Genomic DNA, 18707 nt, shown 5'->3' with positions numbered 1-18707 from the left:
GTATTGACCTGTACCCAAGCCAAGATGACAGCAACAACTATAAACTTCTAAGCAAACTCCGAAGTTACCCAAAAAGGATAATGGAAAACCCATTTCCCAAATTTAACATAACCGATCAGCACTGAAAACCTCCAACAACTTTGCACTACATACAAAGCAAACAGTACAAGCGGCGGACTCTTTCTCCCCAGTAAATGGGCGGGGTCTCTGGACTGATCTGTGGTACTACAGGAATGAAAATTAGCAGGTAAGAACCAATTTTCCTTTCCTTGTACATACCAAGACCAGTCCAGACTCCTAGGATGAACCTAAGCTCCCCTTAACTCGGGTGGTACCTGTAGAGTTCTGCTCATAGATCACTCACCAAAGCACATGGGAAGACCGAGCCCTGACATCCAAGTGGTAATGCCTAGCAAAAGCATGCAATGACTTCCCAGTAGCCACCCAGCAAATTTCATGCGGAGACACGTGTTGTAACTAAGCCCCGGAAGTCGCCTAAGAACGCAATGATTGTGCCCCTAAACTCCCTGACAGTCCTTTAGAAATGTAAATTGACTCGATCGCTTTCTTCAGCCATTGTACAATTGTAGCCTCAGACGCCTTACTTCCCTTAACAGGGAAAGCCTCAGCACTAGATCCCATCCCTTGCGAGGCTCATTTAGCCATCTGTCTAGCGCTGGGCTCCCCCAAAGTGCCTTCCCCATCAGGGATGCACACAGAATACAAGCAGTCTGAATTTAGGGGTGACTGCCCAAGTCTGCACACAAACAGCACTGTTTGCCTTGTGCCACTGCCACGCGGACCGAGCAGCGCGTTGCTATCGCCACTCCGTTTACCTTAACCTCAGGAAACCCCCAGGTGACCAGATCAAGGCCCCCCGATTGACTGGCACAATGATTTCACTGCTTCCTGGTCACTCCTGTTTGCTTTTCTTTTTTTTTTTATTAAACAAGCTCTAAAACTGCATCCACTGCTGTAACCAGCCCCGGAACAAAGAGGAACAGAAATTCAATATGTTCCTGCTTGGACGGGACCCGAAATGCAGAGCTGCCAGCAGAATCAACGTTGTCTCGTGGGGAATGAGGGATATGGACCGTCAGATATACACTCCCATGGAATCTCGGCACGAGCTGCAAGCAAGGCTCACCAACCCTCTGCTCATCTGCTTCAAACCAGGGGGGATTGGCCCCACCAGGACCTAACAACCCCCTGGAAGGAACTGGAAATCTATCTTCTCTTTTACTTTCTTTTTTTTTTTATATACTCCAACCTGCAGGTTTTACCCCATCTACCGGAGATAAATACTGAGGGACTGCAGGTGGCACACTGGGTTATGTACAGTGTCCGTGAAACTTTCGCTGTCTCCATCTGCTGGCAGGGAGGCAAAACCCAAGAGTCTGGACTGATCTGGGTATGTACAGGGAAACTAAAGATTAATAGAACGAAAGTGCAAACGGAGGATCTGAACCTCTATCCTGCAGTGAGGAAAAATTCACTAATAAGGTTGCCTGACTGTGGATTTAAGTAGTGCGGAGACATCCAGTACCTCTGCCACACGCTGGGATGCGTTTTGAACATTGTCCTCTATCTCAGATACTTCTCTTTACAGGAAGATAAATGGATTTGCAGATTTTAGGCGTAGCCCCATATGAAATCCCAAGAGCACATCCCGCATACATGAGTTAAATAACTCAGCGGAGGATATCACAGCCACCACAGGAAAATTCTGAACTCGTAAATCTAAAGTTGTAACGGAGTTCTCCAGATTTTCTATCCTGCACCAGAGCGGATTGGACATTAAACATCTTCTCAGTACTTTCTTTCAGCTTATCTGTTTGGTCAGAATGGGCCACCAGAAATTCTTGCCGAGACTAGGTCCGACCAAAAAATATTACTAACAGTAACGTCAAGGGTAGCTAACGTAGACTCCTTGCCCAAACGCTTTCTAATGTAACGCGAGAGGGCTTTGGTGTGCAGGGTCTGAGAGACGGCACCAACAGGATGCACAGCTCCGATCACATTTGAGGGCAGCAGTTACACAGAAGGAACACACCGCAGGGAAGGGCTGACCTCCATCAACCCTAAAACTCTCACCGTCCTCTCCCGACTGCTGCCAGCTCCATACCCCTCCCTCCAGCAAGGCCATAAGCCGTTTCTCTCGGCACCCCCGAAACCCCTTGCATCCTCATCCTGCCGGGTCCAAGGCATCCAATGATGACATCACTGCCAAAAACGCCGGGGAAGGAGGAATCCTGAAGCCAGGGCTCAACGAAACTTCCAAGTTGGTCACATGCTGCTGGACTGCTCTCTCAGACTCAGCGGCGATGAGAGCAGCTCCCAATGAAGGCTGAGCAGGCTGGAAGAGTTCAGGGATCACACATTGCCACATCGGAGCAGACTGCGGGTGGGAAGGGGGAAGAGCCTGCAGTTTTCCCTTCCACTTAACCATACCAGGGAAAGAGTAAAAGGTTTATCCAATTCACCAGTGATACAGAGCCCTTCACAGCACGTCTTCCCTGAGCGCCGTCTCTTATGGGCTAACGTTCAGCTGGTGTAAATTCTGGGTACCTTTTTTCCTTCAGTCTTTACACTAACTTTCAAAGCAAAAGTACAAGCATACTTTCACTTTGAAAATTAACCAGCAGAACTGCACACACACAATTGTACCTATTTGGTGAGCATAGTTTTGCCAACAGAATTTATGCACATATATTTTAAAATCATAAAGTATATACGTAAGTTCTAGCCCTGCCAGACGTAACCCCTGGAACGCCTCTCCCCTAGGCGCATAAAAACATGCGCAGAGAAGTATTTATGCATGTAATTTTACATACAAACCAATCACACAATTTTTTAAAGGGCCATTTCTGCAGAAAAAGCACTTTAAAGAATTCCCTTTAAGAATTATCCCATAGTGGAAAGTCATATTAGAAATGTAAAAATAAATAATGAAGAATAAAAGTGGTACCCACTGTGCTCAGTTTCACAAACGCACACGGAAAGCAATAATGCTCACCCAGAGCCAATAAAACTTATTAGTTTTAAAGTTGCTATGACCACCATTCTTTAAGAAGCTGTCCTGCAAGTCTGTTTGTGAGGTCAAACTACCTCACCTATACTACTTCCGATTGGCTACAACGTCCAAAGCATGAACCAATCTGAAGCAGTTTGTGAAAAATATTTTCTAAACGTGGATTCTTCCAAGGAACTAGGAAGGGAGCAGCATAATGAATATTAATATAGGTCTGGAATAAGAATATTCATGCTGTAAAAGGCTAATTCTCCCGAGAGTTCAAAATACACATTAATCAAAACCCTCCATAAACACTATCAAATTATCTTTAAAGCAGTGAGACTCTGCAGTCTCATTTTTAGATTGCATTTTTTTCCTATAATGAAAAAAATATATATTTTACAGCACTTGCCTCTTCATCTCAAGTTCTTTTTTTCTCCTAGCCATTTCATCCTGCTCCTTTGTACTTCCAGCTCAATCAGAAGCAGGGCTAGGATCTGACACCTGGGGTGTTTCCCTGTATTTTAAATCTCTTTCACCCCCAACACATCTGGTCATTGCATTGATGGTCCTGGGTCAGGGACCATGCACCAGGGCTCCTTCTGGAAACCTGCAATCATAGGCCTTGACTCCCTTGAGCAATGACCATGACTCACTCCTCTTGACCTGCTGGGGAACGGGAGACCCAATGGGATCAAACCGGGGACCTTCTGCATAGCAGTGCCACAGCACATGCCATCTGAGCCACCCAGCAAGCCCCATCTCCTGGTTTTATTAGTTCCTTGGAGCTGGATAAGAACATAAGAAATTGCCATACTGGGTCAGACCAAGGGTCCATCAAGCCCAGCATCCTGTTTCCAACAGTGGCCAATTCAGGCGATAAGTACCTGGCAAGTACCCAAACACTAAGAAGATCCCATGCTACTCATGCCAGTAATAGCAGTGGATATTCCCTATACTAACTGCACTAACCACATCCTCTGGCAACAAATTTCAGAGCTTAATTGTGCATTGAGTGATAAAGAATTTTCTCAGATTAGTTTTAAATGGAGAAAATTCTTTTGCTCCTCATCATTATTTGGAGCATAAGGGATGAGGAAGATTCGTGGAGGGAACAGATATTTACATGTCATCATCAACACAGGCTAAACATTATTTTACAAAATCTGTATATATACATGAAATAAATGTTTTGGATAAAAAAAAAAAAAAGATAAAGAACCACAACAGAAGGTGAATTAAAAATCACAAAACAAGTTGATATTTTGAGATTATAACAATTATATTTTGTGTGTGTGTAGTTCTTTTACAAAATAATTCAAATGCAATACTCCACTTCCAAAAAGCTCGCAGACAACTCTGAGATTGACTTGCTATTGGGCAGTAAACTGGGGAAGAGACCTGGGGATGCTACGATCACAGGTCTGGTTTACCCAGTCTCAGCATGGCTGGAAGAGCTTTTCCCAATACATCAAGCAAACTATGGTGAGAAATGGGGTGTACATACCAACAAGTCTTCATCCTGTTCCAAATCTTCATCTTCCTCCTCCTCATCATCATCTTTCATGCAGTCTTTTGCCATTTTTTCAATGTCATCCATAGGTAAGGGGGCTGCAAAAAAAAAATTAAATGGGCAATGAATCTTAAGAAGCCTACAAATTATGATCTAATGCTGCCCAGATTCTAACCAGAGCATGCAGGGATTACCATTCTGAGAGAAGGTCTCCCTTATTTTGGTTTTCACTACTATAGTCCATCCACTTAACGCACGGCCTAGGGATAGTGGACAGTCCTCTGTGAAATAAACCAATATATAATGCCCTTATTTCACCAGCTCCTTTTGGGGTCAAGGAAAGTTATAGGGTCACAAACAGGACATTTAAGGATGTACACAGATTGTTACACTCTTACCCGAGACAGCTCTAAATGTGCATTGCCTTTAATTATTCCACAGACTTCTCATTCCCTTCCCTGTGTTTCGGTTTTGCTCAGTTAATCTCTGTGGTGCTCCAATACTATGAGGCCCTGTTTACAAAATATTTCTCTTGCGCTCATGTTTATCTTTCAAAGCCAAAGTCGCCGGTGCATCTTTCACTAGGTCGTTCCTTGCACTTAAAACCAAAGCCTATGAAAGCCTTTGTTCTTGTTGGAATACACTGATCCCATTCATACCCAGTGGAATGCACATGAACAAGACATCTCAGATGCCTAGAGAGAGCCAGGGCCCTCCTGGTATTACGCTGGCTGCTACAGTATATGCGACAAATTACAAGGTCACTGAAAAAACGCAAATACAGAAACAGCTCACTCGTTTACCAATTTTTATCAGATGTAACAGGATGCTATCAATCTTTGTCTGTCTACGTCCTTGCAAACCTACCCCCTTGCTAGTATGCACCAGTCCTCTTTGATATCACTAATTGGTCACTAACAGCGGCTGTTGCACCAAAGGACTGAAAGTTAGCAAACGTTACTCCAAATTTTTAAAAGGACGACTCCAGGGGGGAACTGTGAAATTATAGATCTGTAAGCCTGACATCAATACTGGGTAAGATAATAAAACTATTACACACACAGAGAAGGAAACGGTATAATTAGAAATAACCAGCAAAGATTAGGGGAGGGGAAACCATCTCTCACAAACGCATTAGAATTCTTTGGAACCTCATACCGGTTGACAGTGCATACGCAGGGACGGCTCAAGGCAATCTGCTGCCCGAGGCGAGGGATGAGACGGCGCCCCCTCCCCAAGGTGTGGCACAGGTCAAACCCACAAGAGGGAAGGAGGGGGTCCCCCCTTGGAGTTTGGCCTTTTTGATGATTTGAAATGAAGGGGGGGAGGCAGGGTCCCCAGGGAAGGGGCAGAGAGTGTGTCAGTTATAATATTTCTAAGAAGCTAGCAAACCCTGCTACGCTCCCAGGAAGCCTCCCAGCCTTCCCCAGCATCTATGCTCTGGGGAAGTAGGAAACGGGCGAATTGTGAGGGGCTGTGAGTGGCCTACTCCCTCAAGAGTTTGGTGCAAGGGTATTAGGGGCCCTAGGCAATCCCCCACCCCTTCCCACATACAATTAAAAATATATTAGTAACAATTTACATGATAAAGCATTTATGAGGTAAAAATATCACTTACAACATGTATATATTTACATGCACTGCTGTGCATCCAACCACAAAATCCTGCAAAAAGGCACTTGAAGCCCAAATGGTACTAGGCCTAATTTAGCAAGGATTAGGTGTAGACTTGGCCCTCAGAAAGCCATGAGTACACTGAACTACACTTACAATATAGCAAATCTCATATACCAAACAGCAATAACTGCCAGCACTCAAACTGTAATAATCCTTCCTATGGAAAAAGCAACACTGCAAATTTGACAACATTAACACACTAACACACCTCCTATTAAGTCAATAGAACAAGCCAAATTGCTATAGATCTCTACAAGGAATCTACATGTTAGCTGAATACCTCACCTTGGTTGCCCATGCAGAACACAGACGCTCACCAAATAGAGAATAAAAGAAGCCATAAATTATAAACAAACTTGCACACAAAAATTGACCTGAAAACCGCAACAAGCCAATCTCTGTATGTAGTGCAACAATGGAAAAACAAACATTATCAATCTCATAAAACACCAAATAAAATCAACGTAAAACATCTAACAGTAAAACTATATTAATAAAAAAATATTTTAACAGGTGATAAAACATTCAATAATTTAAAACGCATAAAATGTTTTTTAAAATTTCAAATAAACCAATAAAATATTTCAAAACGACATCAAATTTTGCCTAATAATTAAAACTAATAAAGATAAAAAATATTCCCATGGGAACCTTTGGTTTCCATTCACCCCGAGATTGTTGTGGACTTGTGGGGGCAAGCATGCTCCTTCCCACACATACTCCCTCTGTGCCAAGCCCTCTCTCCAGCTTTCTTTTGTTCCACCACTGGCTGGATAAGGTTCACCAGCATCCTAACCAGGGCCTCTCTATTGCCTTTGTTTCTTTGGCCGCTGGACCTCTCTCTTTCTCCCCCTCCCCCCTTCCTTGACTTTGGCAGCAGTGGCCCCTCTGGGTCTCTCACTCTGCCGTCTAGGTGTGCTATCCCATCCCTTATCACTTATCCTTTTCTCCTCCTTTCCTTCCCTTTATTCACCCCCATTCTGCAGTCTTCTCTCTCACATTCATACCCCCTCACACCTCCCTTTTGTCTCATTCCTCTCTTTTTCTTTCTTCCTCCCTTTCCTCTCTTTTCTTCCCTTACTCTCTTGCTGGGTTCAGATGGGTCTTTTCCATGGCGTGGCTTTGCCTCCCTGCCAGAGGCTGTGCTTCTGCTGTGCCCTGTGGTCCTTGTTTGCTGACAGCTCCCCACTGCACATCCAGTAACACTGGGACTAATCTCACCTTCTCTTCCCCTTTCTATCCTCATTCACAAACACCCACTTCCCTTTCTTCTCACTCACCCACATTCTCTTACCGTCCCTCATCCACTCACTCTTATAGAACTAGAGAGTTGTTCTACCGATGGTGGCGGTGGAGGGCAGGTAGAGGGTGGAAACTCCTACGGCGGGGCAGGGCACCCCCTACCTCTAAGTCATCAAATAGCGCTGCCACACGCCTGCCCAGCATGTCAGGAGGCAGTGCTGCCCTCTTCCTGCCAGTGGAGGTGGGAACCCCATAGTCGCTTTGACAAAGTGCGCTGCTCTCTTTTTGCCGGTGGGGGTGGGAACCCGACCAGTACATCATTTACCTGTATTCCTGAGCCGGACATTTAGTTTCTTTTAGGCTGCGGAATGAGGCGGTCATCGGTGTGTTGTTTTGGAGGTAGGTACTTTTTGCTGCCCCAAAGGTTTGCCACTTGAAGTGACTGCCTCACCCTGCCTAATGGTAGAACCGCCCCTGTGTATTTGAACTTAAGTCACTCAAAGTACTGCACAAGAGGGATTATTCTGGAAAATGAAAACCTATGGGATGGGGGCAACACATTCATAGATCAGAAATTAGTTACAGGGAAGTAGACAGCGAGTGGGACTGAATGACCAGTTCTCAAATTGGATGGGGGGGGGGGGTGGGCGGTGAGTGCCCCAAGGGTTGATACTAGGCCCAGTACTATTCAACATGTTTATAAATAATGTAGAGTGATGAGTGGGATTGTGAAATTTGCAGATGATATGAAACTAAATAACTGATTTTTTTTTTTTTTTTTTTTAATTGCAAGAGGATCTAGGAAGAGTGGGAACATGGCATCCAAGTGGCAACAGAATTTAATATAGACAAAAGCAATGTGATGCACACAGAGGGAAAAAAATCCAAGCTATCAGTACACATTATTGGGATTCAACCTGGGAAACTGCTATCAAAAGGAATTATTATGGACCACACACAGAAACCGTCAACAGTGTGCAGCAGCAGCCAAAAAAGCATTGATGACAAATCTGAAGAATCAGTCACATGCCTCTGTATAAAGCTCAGGTGCGACCACACCTGCAATACTGCATGCAGTTCTGGTTGCCCCATCTCAGAAAGGATGTGGTGACCTAATTTGGATTTAAGTTTTTGTTTTACTTGTATTCTGCTGCTGTTGATATGATTAGGAGATTTTTCTGTCCTGTAACCAAAAAATGTAATAAAAGATTACATTTAAAAAAAATGATGTGGCAAAGCTCACGAAAGTACAGAAAAGGGCAACCGAATGGTGAGAGGATAGGGTCATTTCTTACAAAGAAAGGCTGAAAATGTTAGGGTGTTTAGCCTGGGAAAGAGAAGACTAAGGGAAGGATCTGACAGAGATCTACAAGACCATGAATGGAAAAGAACAACCCTGTTCAAAAATATTAGGGCCAGGAGGCATCCAATGAATCTGTCATAATGCCTCTATCGCTCCATGGTGAGACCGCACCTTGAATACTGTGTACAATTCTGGATGTCGCATCTCAAGAAAGATATAGTTGCACTGGAGATGGTACAGAGAAGGGCAACCAAAATGATAAAGGGGATGGAACAGCTCCCCTATGAGGAAAGGCTGAAGAGGTTAGGGCTGTTCAGCTTGGAGAAGAGACGGCTGAGGGGGGATATGATAGAGGTCTTTAAGATCATGAGAGGTCTTGAACGAGTAGATGTGAATCGGTTATTTGCACTTTCGAATAATAGAAGGACTAGGGGCATTCCATGAAGTTAGGAAGTAGCACATTTAAGACTAATCGGAGAATATTCTTTTTCACTCAACATACAATAAAGCTCTGGAATTTGTTGCCAGAGGATGTGGTTAGTGCAGTTAGTGTAGCTGGGTTAAAAAAAAAAGTTTGGATAAGTTCTTGGAGGAGAAGTCCATTAACGGCTATTAATCAATTATACTTAGGGAATAGCCACTGCTATTAATTGCATCAGTAGCATGGGATCTTCTTAGTGTTTGGGTAATTGTCAGGTTCTTGTGGTCTGGTTTGGCCTCTGTTGGAAACAGGATGCTGGGCTTGATGGACCCTTGGTCTGATCCAGCATGGCAATTTCTTATGTTCTTAAATAGTTTCAAAAACACAAAAAAATATTTCTTTAGTCAGTGGATAGTTAAATTGTAGAATCTGCTGCCATGGGATATAGCCACAGCAAGAATATGTTTCAAGGTTAGTATGGATGCGTTCCTAGAAGACAAGGATATAAACAGATATAAAAAGATTGAGTTGGGACCAGGCTGATACACAAATATTTATCTAGAGACTCTGGTTTGGGTCCGTAGGGTGTTACTAATAATCCTACATCGATGAGGATGATGTCCAGCTCAAACAACCAATGGACACGGACCCATCAACAGCTATTAAAAACAACAACAACAAAAGTATGTCTCACAGCCATCAAAAAAAGTAAGCTAACAAACTCTATATGAATCCCAACAAACTGGTGATTCTCTAGATACAAAACAAATAGGCAGGTCCTATGAGCTTCTTCTAAAAACTCAGGGGGTAGGACACAGTGAGGACCATCCCCCAAGGGCAACCCCTGGTCAGACTCCTCCGAGGAAAAGTCATCTGTGGCCCCCTGACCTGCTGGACCTCTGACCTTACGGATCCTTCTGGCCCACGACATCTCCAACCACCTGGGCACCTTTTTGGGCAGGCCCTCAGAAGGCCTGTGACTGGGGGAGCAACTACTCTTGGTCTTACTGGCCAGAAATGGTTTATGTAATAAAAGGATAAAATCCGGAGAAAAATGAGAAGGACCACAAAAATCTCCCTCCAGGGGATCAGGATCCCCCCCCCCCCCAGGGTCCCCCGGGCCTCAACGGGGCTAGAATCAGCTGACGATAGCGCTGGCGGGAGATCCCCTCCCTTCCTCAGCAGCTGCAAAAATTTTCAAGATGGCCACCGTTCCCGCGCTTAGCAGGCGACCTGCCAGGGCTGCGCTGCTTAGACGGTGCCGCCACAGCTCCCCGTGAAGAGCCCTCCCCACCAGAGAGGCAGCGGGAATATCGGCCAGCCTTGGAGAGCCGAGACAGTGCTCCCCACACTCGGAGCAGCAAACCTAACTGCGCGGCAGACGCTGAAAGCAGAAAATGGGATTGGGAGCCACAATACTGATTTGGCTTGAATGCCCTGCCTCCATCTTCTCTTTTTTTGAAAAACTTTACTAACAATAAATAAAAAAGTTTACTTCTAGGAAGAATGGTGACAGAGGCTTCCCACAATCCTCGCTGAAGGGAAGGGAACCGGACCACCAGCTGTTAACCCCGGCGTACCAGAAAGAGCAATTTTGGGGTCCTTATCCTACTACCAGGAGGGATACTCCCACCAAGACCTGCCAACCTCCTGGGAGGAAAGTCTCACCAATGTCCAAGAAATCCTAATTCCTTTTCTCACTTTTTTAACTCAGATACAGAACTGCAGGTTTTGCACCTCCTCCATCTGCTGGAGAGAGAGAAATACCAAGGAGATGCAGGTGGCAGTGCCTATGAAACTTTCTCTGTCTCCATCTGCTGGAAGGGAGGCAAAACCCAGGAGTCTGGACTCATCTGGGTACGTACAGGGAATTAAGTCTTTTCTTTCTGAGATGGAAAATGAGACTATCGGGCAGAGCAACTTATACTTGTAAAGAGTAAGTAAAGAACAAGTTTGATATAAAAGAAGGTAGGTGTGTGTGTGTGTGTGTGTGTGTGTAAGGTAAGTGAGGCGCCTGTCACTAACACTGCTCTCTTATCTCTTCATTCCTTGCCTACACCTCATATCCTCAGGCCCTTCTAAGTCTCTTCCGTGCAAGTCTCTCACATATTTTGATTCGGATTACTCATTGCCAGCCCATTCTAAAACTGGTTAGGCCTGTTGACAGGGGGACTTGTCTGTTTGCAAAGGGGATTTATAAAACAAGATAATATGGGCAGCTTTACAGGGCCCAGATTATTTAAAACTTAAACTGAGTCACCAAGTCAATTCTCAACGTCCATGCTCTTCTCCTAGTAACCTGTTCATAATCTTTAGCCCCTAGAGATATAAAAAGGGAGAGTACATGAATGTAAGCTTTTTCAGTAGTGGGCTGCACATTACAGAATGCCCTTTTGTTGGACTTATGTCTTATAAATGATCTCCTCTGCTTTTGAAAGCCTTTAAAAATCCTCCCTCTTTGTAGCTGGTTTTGGATTGGCCTAAACAGCTGTTAGCCTTTTTTTTTTTGAGGCAATACCATGAGAGGTTTTATACTATTTTGATGGTAAGATATTTTGTTAATTTTTTTTTGGCTATTATATATTTTTTCTTACTGTTTAGTTGCATTATACTGATATTTATGGGTTTTTTCTTACATATTTGTTTTGTTGTATTTTAACACTGATGGCCTCTGTCTTGGGCTTTTTGTGGAAAGGGTAGATTATAAGGAGAAAAACAAACAAAAGCAATTTACAGGATATAAAATCCCAGCACAGACTAACTGAAAACCTATACAAGTTCCACTAGAACATGTCTACATCTAAAATTGAATTAGTCAGGTGGATGGGCAGAGTGGATGGGCTACACAGTCTTTTTCTGCCATTACGTTTTCTAGGTGAGCGAGAGGGCTCTCTTCAAATGGAGGTTAGGTCATAAAATTTCACAGCCGATTTCACTAACCAAAATAATTTACACTCACTAGATTTGCTCACCCCGAGATCAGATGGAGCAGGACAGAAAATTCAGTGTTTTCTGACACATATGATAGTGCCACAAAATCGCCACGGAGGCATCAATTTACCTTTTGTGAAGGTAGGTACCAGCACCAAGGTAAGGTGAAAGAAAGAGAAAGAGGCACCTACCTGCTTATCAGGTGATTTCTGGAACTCTCGTGTCTCAGAGAAAGTAAAGCTTAATGTCCCATTCCCTACCTCAAAAGTCTGCTTGTGCTCCTTTTCCACCCTCCCCTGTCCTGAACCTGTTTTTAATCCTCGCAGCGGTGCAGGGCCCCAGATCCTTCCCGCTCGCTCTCTGTCTCTTCACCCCTTGTTCTATCCCCCCCTTTCCCTGCACCCCCCATGTTCACGCTTTTTTTCCCCCCTCTCTCATGCCTCCCCTATTTGCTCTCTTTCCCCCTCTATGCCTCTCAGCTGCAAGCCTGTATTGAGCTGAAGCCACCGTACAAGGTAGAAAAAGCGGTCTGATGCTCCCTGCGGCCGGCTGGCACCAACTCACCAGTGTGACATTTCTCGTCAACACTGGCATGCTGGCCACTGGAAATTTCAAATGCATGAATAAACAAGCTCAAAGCATTAAATAAGGTTGGCATGGAAAACCTTAAAAGAAGATCCAGTGTAGGTGGAAAAGACAAGGGCAGTATGAATTCAAGAAAGCAGGTCACAAATTCAGGGCTCTCTCTGAGGAAGTGGTAGGGATTATAGAGCTGACAAGCTGTGCAGAGGGCAGACCAGATGGGCTGTATGGTCTTTTTCCTATATGACTGAGTAAACGCTGACCTAATTATGAAAGCCTCGAAAGGCTACATCGACATCTGAAGAGCAAGGAAACATTAAAAAAAAAAAAGACTTCTGAGTCCTCCCCTTGAAAGCCTCGTTTGCTATAAACTGGAGAACACGAGTTGACTCACCTTTCCGTTTAGGCTTCGGTTTAGATGCTGCTGCCTTCCCTGTGAGAGCAGCCAGCTCTGCTTCTAGGTCTCCATCATCCTCCTCCTCATCCAGCGCCATCATCATCTCATCTGAATTGAAATCTACTAACAACCCCAGCTAGTTGGAAGAAATGCAAAGAAATCAGAATGTTACAGCACAGGTCAAACAAATGCTTAAGGCATAAGTGACAAGAAATCGCCATTCAAGCAATTCAGCCATTTCTTGACAGCTCTCTTTACTCGCAGATTTAAATGACCATTTAGGTAAACCACAGACGTTCCCAACAGGCAGCTGCTCATGCCTTTGCTGCACATGCACGAGTTGTTAATACCGAGGAAAGCAGAGGAAGAACTGGAGCTTCAGTTAGGAACACTCATATACGGAGAGAAAAATGCTGGGGGCAGGGGAAAGGGGGTTCTGTGTGCAAGTATTGCTACAACCACTACAAACATGAACTCAATCTAGGTACTTCCAAAAGTACGATGAAATTTGATCTTACCTCTTATCTGATAATTTCCTTGCCTTGAGTCCAGTCAGATCTGTCCAGACACATGGGTTATGCTCCCCAGTCAGTAGATGGAGTCAGAACCGAAAGCTCGCTAATATCATCCCTTATAGAATCCCGTGATGCAATGTAAAAAGCCAATGATGAAAAGCATAATTCCCCAATGCTTTCTAGCCGTAGGGCTTCTGGATAACCACCAAACAAACAACATTCAGTATGTCAGTCGGGTGTCAATGCAATGACACCCGACTGACATACTCACCCTTATGGATCACCAACTGGTTCCCAAGGGGGAACAAAATATACAGATAAACTGTTTATCTGGAGTGAATCTCTGAAAAAAAAAACCAAAAACTTAGAAACACAGGGAAACAAGGACATTAGCAGTATAAGGAGGGTTCTGAATCGGTCTGGCTGGATTCAAGGAAAAGAAATTAACAGGTAACACCAAATTTCGCCTTCCTCATTAGCCAGACCAGTCCACGTGCATGGAACAAACCCAAGCTATCCTTCAATCGGGCAGAAAACTACTAATCCCGCTATCCAGGATGGCCGAGCCAAATGATGCCTCTTCCCTGGCTCAGACTTCCAAATGATAATGTTTTGCGAAGGAATGCAAAGACCACCACATCTGTGCATTGCAAATTTCAGATGGAGACACTAAACGAAGTTCCACCCATGATGTCCCCTGTGCACGGTTGAATGTACTCGCACTCTAAGGCGGGGAAAGACCCTTGTCCACATAAGCAGCTGCCACCAGTTCTTTAATCCAATGAGCTGTCAATGCCCATGAAGCTGCCTCTCCTTTTCTAGGACCAGTGAACAAAATGACGAGATGATCAAACTTTATGAATGAATTTGTCACCTTCAGGCACCGAAGAAAAATCTTTCTGAGGTCCAAATGATACAACTGCTGAAACTGTCTTGCACGCCGCCTCCTAAAAGGTCAGTAAACAAACCACTTGATTAAGATGAAAAGCCGTAACCACCTTTGGAAGGAAGGAAGGTATCGTTCTGATAAATACAGCCTCTTTCAAAAAAGTCAGGAAAGGCTCTCCGCCTTAAGAGACAGATGCTTGAGCGATGCCGTTTTCAAGGACTCTTACTGTTCTTCGTTAAGGAATCTGAGTAGCAACTCAGTTCCCAATATGGAACAATTGCCTGGACTGAAGTATGGTCAAATTGGATCTTACCTGCTAATTTCCTTTCCTTTAGTGCTGACAAACCAGTCCAGTCCAATGGGGTTTGTCCCTCCTATCCGCAGATGGAGGCAGAGGACCAATTCTTTGCCATGATGTCGCTTTCCTATATAACATGGTTCTCTAGAGCCGGCATCAGTAGTCTATTGCCCAAGGTGAATGCGTTCCTTCTGACTGGCCATCGTATGTTTAACCTTTTCTTTTTACTAGATACACCTTGTTTCTCTCCATTCCTCCACCGGAAAAAATGGAGCAGATTTAAGGTCCGGCAAATTAAATGCAAAAAAAGAAAGTGTACTTGAGCCTTGACATCGCTCTTCCCTTTCCTTGGGTTCTCCAAATGTAGGGAAGTATTTCCCTTCCCTACCCCCCTTTTATAGCGGCCTTTACATTGTGTGGCTTCTCTGTCCTTATCTACATCTATATACATAGGCACACACAACAGAGGACACAAAAAAAGTTTTTCTTGGGGAGTTCTGAACTGGTCTATCAAGACTAAAAGAAAGGAAATTAGCAGGAAATTTCACCTTCCTTATTGTCCTGCAGATCAGCCCAGACCAATGGGGGATGTACATGAGCAGTACTTTATCCCGGGTGGGAGTGTCCCAGGGTTGCTTACACGACTCCTTTTGTGAATGCTGAATCCTTCTGTTTTTGGAGGTTCGGTCTATAGTATTTTTTGAATGACTGCAACACAGCCCAAGTAGCTGCTTTGCAAATGTCGACAGATGATACTGCTCCGTATTCCGCCCAGAATGCTGCTTGGGCCCTTGTGGAGTGCACTATGAGCCCTTCTGGTACTTTTTTCCCTCTGAGTATGTAGGCTGATGCCATTGCTTCTTTAATCCATCTCGCAACAGAGACCTTTAATGCCGCTTCTCCTTTGTGAGGTCCTGCGAACAGAATGAACAATTTATCTGACTTTCTGAAGTGATTAGTAATCTCCAAATATCTGAGAAGGATTTTCCTAACATTTAACACCCTATATTTCCTAATATCTAATGCCCTATAGCCTCTCTCCTCCTACGAGCCACGTTTTCCCATAAACCCTGGCAGCACCACCGCTTCATTGATATGGAATTGTAATACTACCTTGAGAAAGAATGACAGGACTGGTCCGATCATGACTTTTTCCCTGGAAAATGATAAATAAGTACTGATCCCTGCATGACAGGACTTGTAGCTCCAAGATTCCACTTGTTGAGCAAATTGCTGCCAAAAAGACCATTTCAATGTGATATCTTTTATGGAAGTCTTCTCGATTGGCTCGAAGGGTGCTCATGTCAGTGCCCTTAGTACCATATTAAGGTCTCACTATGGTACCTGTACCCTCCTAAAGGGGACACACTTGGTTTGCTCCTTTGAGGCATCTAACTATGGCTGGGTATTTCTCTATGGAAACCCCTAGACTTATTCTCTGAAACAAACAATTGCTGAGACATGCATTTTTAAGGAATTTACCACTAGGCCTTTCTCTAGGCCTACTTATAAAAATTGCAGAATTACTGGCAATTCTGACTTCTTGCCCTATTGGTCACACCATCTCCCAAAAAATCTCCAGAGGTTGAACCCTTCAAAGTGGATTACATTCAAAGACTGTATGCGTTTCCCTGTTCCTAGAGGGCACAAAATCTAAGTTTGTACCTTCGGCAATGGAGGGTGAAGCGCCTTGCCCAAGGTCACAAGAAGAGAAGCAAAATTTGAACCTGGTTTCTCTGGTTCACAGCCCGCTGCTCCAACCACTAGGCTGGTTTCTCTGGTTCACAGCCCGCTGCTCTAACCACTAGGCTGGTTTCTCTGGTTCACAGCCCGCTGCTCTAACCACTAGGCTGGTTTCTCTGGTTCACAGCCCGCTGCTCTAACCACTAGGCTGGTTTCTCTGGTTCACAGCCCGCTGCTCTACCCACTAGGCTGGTTTCTCTGGTTCACAGCCCGCTGCTCCAACCACTAGGCTGGTTTCTCTGGTTCACAGCCCGCTGCTCTAACCACTAGGCTGGTTTCTCTGGTTCACAGCCCGCTGCTCCAACCACTAGGCTGGTTTCTCTGGTTCACAGCCCGCTGCTCTAAGCACTAGGCTGGTTTCTCTGGTTCACAGCCCGCTGCTCTACCCACTAGGCTGGTTTCTCTGGTTCACAGCCCGCTGCTCCAACCACTAGGCTGGTTTCTCTGGTTCACAGCCCGCTGCTCCAACCACTAGGCTGGTTTCTCTGGTTCACAGCCCGCTGCTCTAAGCACTAGGCTGGTTTCTCTGGTTCACAGCCCGCTGCTCTACCCACTAGGCTGGTTTCTCTGGTTCACAGCCCGCTGCTCTACCCACTAGGCTGGTTTCTCTGGTTCACAGACCGCTGCTCTACCCACTAGGCTGGTTTCTCTGGTTCACAGCCCGCTGCTCTACCCACTAGGCTGGTTTCTCTGGTTCACAGCCCGCTGCTCTAACCACTAGGCTGGTTTCTCTGGTTCACAGCCCGCTGCTCTAACCACTAGGCTGGTTTCTCTGGTTCACAGCCCGCTGCTCCAACCACTAGGCTGGTTTCTCTGGTTCACAGCCCGCTGCTCTAAGCACTAGGCTGGTTTCTCTGGTTCACAGCCCGCTGCTCTAAGCACTAGGCTGGTTTCTCTGGTTCACAGCCCGCTGCTCTAAGCACTAGGCTGGTTTCTCTGGTTCACAGCCCGCTGCTCTACCCACTAGGCTGGTTTCTCTGGTTCACAGCCCGCTGCTCCAACCACTAGGCTGGTTTCTCTGGTTCACAGCCCGCTGCTCCAACCACTAGGCTGGTTTCTCTGGTTCACAGCCCGCTGCCCCAACCACCAGGCTGGTTTCTCTGGTTCACAGCCCGCTGCTCCAACCACTAGGCTGGTTTCTCTGGTTCACAGCCCGCTGCTCCAACCACTAGGCTGGTTTCTCTGGTTCACAGCCCGCTGCTCCAACCACTAGGCTGGTTTCTCTGGTTCACAGCCCGCTGCTCTAAGCACTAGGCTGGTTTCTCTGGTTCACAGCCCGCTGCTCTAAGCACTAGGCTGGTTTCTCTGGTTCACAGCCCGCTGCTCTACCCACTAGGCTGGTTTCTCTGGTTCACAGCCCGCTGCTCTAACCACTAGGCTGGTTTCTCTGGTTCACAGCCCGCTGCTCTACCCACTAGGCTGGTTTCTCTGGTTCACAGCCCGCTGCTCTAACCACTAGGCTGGTTTCTCTGGTTCACAGCCCGCTGCTCCAACCACTAGGCTGGTTTCTCTGGTTCACAGCCCGCTGCTCTAACCACTAGGCTGGTTTCTCTGGTTCACAGCCCGCTGCTCTAAGCACTAGGCTGGTTTCTCTGGTTCACAGCCCGCTGCTCCAACCACTAGGCTGGTTTCTCTGGTTCACAGCCCGCTGCTCCAACCACTAGGCTGGTTTCTCTGGTTCACAGCCCGCTGCTCCAACCACTAGGCTGGTTTCTCTGGTTCACAGCCCGCTGCTCCAACCACTAGGCTGGTTTCTCTGGTTCACAGCCCGCTGCTCCAACCACTAGGCTGGTTTCTCTGGTTCACAGCCCGCTGCTCCAACCACTAGGCTGGTTTCTCTGGTTCACAGCCCGCTGCTCCAACCACTAGGCTGGTTTCTCTGGTTCACAGCCCGCTGCTCCAACCACTAGGCTGGTTTCTCTGGTTCACAGCCCGCTGCTCCAACCACTAGGCTGGTTTCTCTGGTTCACAGCCCGCTGCTCCAACCACTAGGCTGGTTTCCTTTCTCTGGTTCACAGCCCGCTGCTCTAAGCACTAGGCTGGTTTCTCTGGTTCACAGCCCGCTGCTCTAACCACTAGGCTGGTTTCTCTGGTTCACAGCCCGCTGCTCTAACCACTAGGCTGGTTTCTCTGGTTCACAGCCCGCTGCTCTACCCACTAGGCTGGTTTCTCTGGTTCACAGC

General features: G+C 45.8%; 1 protein-coding gene across 2 annotated transcripts in view; it reads right to left on the bottom strand.

The window, feature by feature from the left end:
- Positions 1–18707, bottom strand: part of CC2D1B (coiled-coil and C2 domain containing 1B) — a 117240-nt gene that overhangs the window by 83332 nt on the left and 15201 nt on the right. For both annotated transcript variants that reach the window (XM_029617541.1, XM_029617543.1), the window contains exons 3-4: positions 13077–13215; positions 4521–4624 (exon numbers count right to left, since the gene is read on the bottom strand). In XM_029617541.1, coding sequence (XP_029473401.1) covers positions 4521–4624; positions 13077–13215 — 243 coding nt within the window. The remainder of the gene's footprint in view (positions 1–4520; positions 4625–13076; positions 13216–18707) is intronic.

The sequence above is a fragment of the Rhinatrema bivittatum genome, chromosome 10, assembly GCF_901001135.1.
Source record: "Rhinatrema bivittatum chromosome 10, aRhiBiv1.1, whole genome shotgun sequence".
NCBI lineage: Eukaryota > Metazoa > Chordata > Amphibia > Gymnophiona > Rhinatrematidae > Rhinatrema > Rhinatrema bivittatum.
Note: the sequence above shows the minus strand (reverse complement) of the source record. Positions and strands in the feature narration are given on the sequence as shown.